The 2,188-nt window shown below is 34.2% G+C and overlaps 1 protein-coding gene across 1 annotated transcript; it reads right to left on the bottom strand.

Annotated features, from left to right (window-relative positions):
- LOC126746421 (uncharacterized) lies at positions 1 to 1,463 on the bottom strand. The gene has a single exon (XM_050454680.1). It carries the CDS (start codon positions 957 to 959, stop codon positions 141 to 143), a length of 819 nt encoding a protein of 272 aa, XP_050310637.1. The 5' UTR covers positions 960 to 1,463; the 3' UTR covers positions 1 to 140.
- Between the last annotated feature and the right edge of the window lie 725 nt (positions 1,464 to 2,188).

Consider the following 2,188-nt stretch of genomic DNA (forward strand, 5'->3'; position numbering starts at 1 on the left):
TTAATAAAAGCTTGTTTGTAAAAATGTTTTTTATAAATTATTTAATTTGAATTTTTTTTCTTTAAATGAAACAAGTAATATTTTATTATCAGGTTATATTGTATGCAGCTTTAAGAAGATAAAGTAATATAGAAAAAATATTAAGTATTAAAAAAATTTACAAAATTTTCTCGTATTTGAAACGAATAGTTTGTCGCTCTTCGGCCGTCAGCTGGAAGAGGATCTAACGCTCCTATTATGGGCTCTGCATCTTCTAATAGATGTGAAAAAAGTAGATCTCTTTTTTCCGTACGTAAATAGTTATGTAAAACACACGTTGCTTTGATAACTTTTATAGATGTTTCTACTTTTAGTTCTAAGGGTCTGTAAAATAACCTCCATTTTTGAGCTAAAATGCCAAAAGCATTTTCGACTACTCTCCGTACACGACATAGGCGCTTATTGTATTTTTCTTTTCGAATATCGTGACGTGATAATCTGTAAGGGAATGGTCTCATTAGAAAGGATGTTAAAGCAAATGCTTCATCGCCAATAAGTACACAAGGAGTTTCTTCATTTTGACCTGGCAAGGCTCTATTGGGAGGAATGTTCAATAATCCTCTGGACATCCGTTGTCCAAAAGAGGATGCTTCGAAAATGCCACCATCACTGTTTTTACCATAGCCGCCGACATCCACACAAACAAATTTATATTCGTGGTCCACAATAGCCAATAATACAATTGAAAATTTTTTAAGATAACAGTAATAATTTGAACCGCTATTAGGAGGGCACTTGATTGCGACATGTTTCCCATCTATACTCCCAATACAGTTGGGAAACTGCCATGAATTCTCAAATCTGGAAATTGTTCTTTCCCATAGCTCTGTGGATGGTTCGGGCATATAAATAGGCTGTAGATGTTTCCATATTGCATCACACACTTCATTAATAATTTGACTCACAGTTGAAAATCCCATTCTGTAGCTGTGGCCGATTGTTTTTAAAGAATCTCCAGTCGCAAGAAACCTGCAAATATAAATCAATGAAATTACGCAGAGTTGTCGCAAATTCACCTTTTCCAGGTGAATTTTTTATTATTTATTATAATAATTTTTTAGGTGAAGATGCCAAGAAAAGATGGAAAAATATTCGCGACTGCTACGCAAAGCATCTTCGATCTGAAAAGACATTTACAGAAAGCCAAAAATATTGATCGATATAGAAGTTGGCCTTGGGCTGCTCAGATGTCAGCTTTTAAGCCGTTCTTGCAGTTTGCTCAAACGTCAAGTAATGTTGAGGAAACAGTTAATGAAGATACTCAAAGTAGTCAGGAGAAGAATCACTTGAGTAGAAGAGAAACTGAAACATATGAATTAACCGAAACATATGAAAATAGCTCTGATGTAGATCGGTCTAGGTCATCCGCAAATACTACGGAAAATTCAACCATTACTCCTCATCTATTGAAAAAAACTGCACCTAAGCGAAAATTTGTACGAGAGAACAATGAATCATCCGTTTCTCAGGTTTGTCATATTTGAAAAATAAAGATAACAATTCACAGGGTACGAGTTATGACGACCTTGATTTGTTATTTTTGGGACATGCTAAAGCGATTAAAAAACTATCTTCAAAACGTCAAGCTGTTGCAAAATATCGAGTTGCGCAAGTAATAATGGAAGAGGAATTACGTGATATAGAGGAAACCACAACTGGTTCATCCTTTTCAGTAACTACAGGTACCAGACTTCATACACCTTCTGGCGTAAATTATCAGCAAAATTCGACATGTCAAACAAGTAATCAGTTTTCGAATTCACCACTTAATTCATATGCTGCCACCTCACCACCGGAATCGGATAATTCTGAAACATGCTCAGAAGCAACCACATGGTATGAAACTTTTTCTCGAAGGAATTTATAAGCTTTTTTTGACAATGGTATGTTGTTTGTGTATTTAACAGATTTTTTTATGTATCCAAGTAAAACATACGCAAGTCGAAATGCAAATAAACAAAAAATACAAACCAATTAGTTTTCTTACCGTAAAGTAACTGCTAGACGTTCAGCGGTTGTTATAGGCTCTCTAAAATTAGTATATGCCTTTTTTATATCTTCTTCAATCAGTTCTAATATGTAATCAAAACTTTTTATTGGCATTCAAAAATATACAAAAAACCTTTCTTCGTCTTGTCTAAGTTTAGTA

Source organism: Anthonomus grandis, chromosome 17, assembly GCF_022605725.1.
Source record: "Anthonomus grandis grandis chromosome 17, icAntGran1.3, whole genome shotgun sequence".
Lineage (NCBI taxonomy): Eukaryota > Metazoa > Arthropoda > Insecta > Coleoptera > Curculionidae > Anthonomus > Anthonomus grandis.

Coding starts and splice junctions, on each gene's coding strand:
- LOC126746421 (XM_050454680.1), bottom strand. CDS start 959: ATGGGATTTTCAACTGTGAGTCAAATTATTAATGAAGTGTGTGATGCA.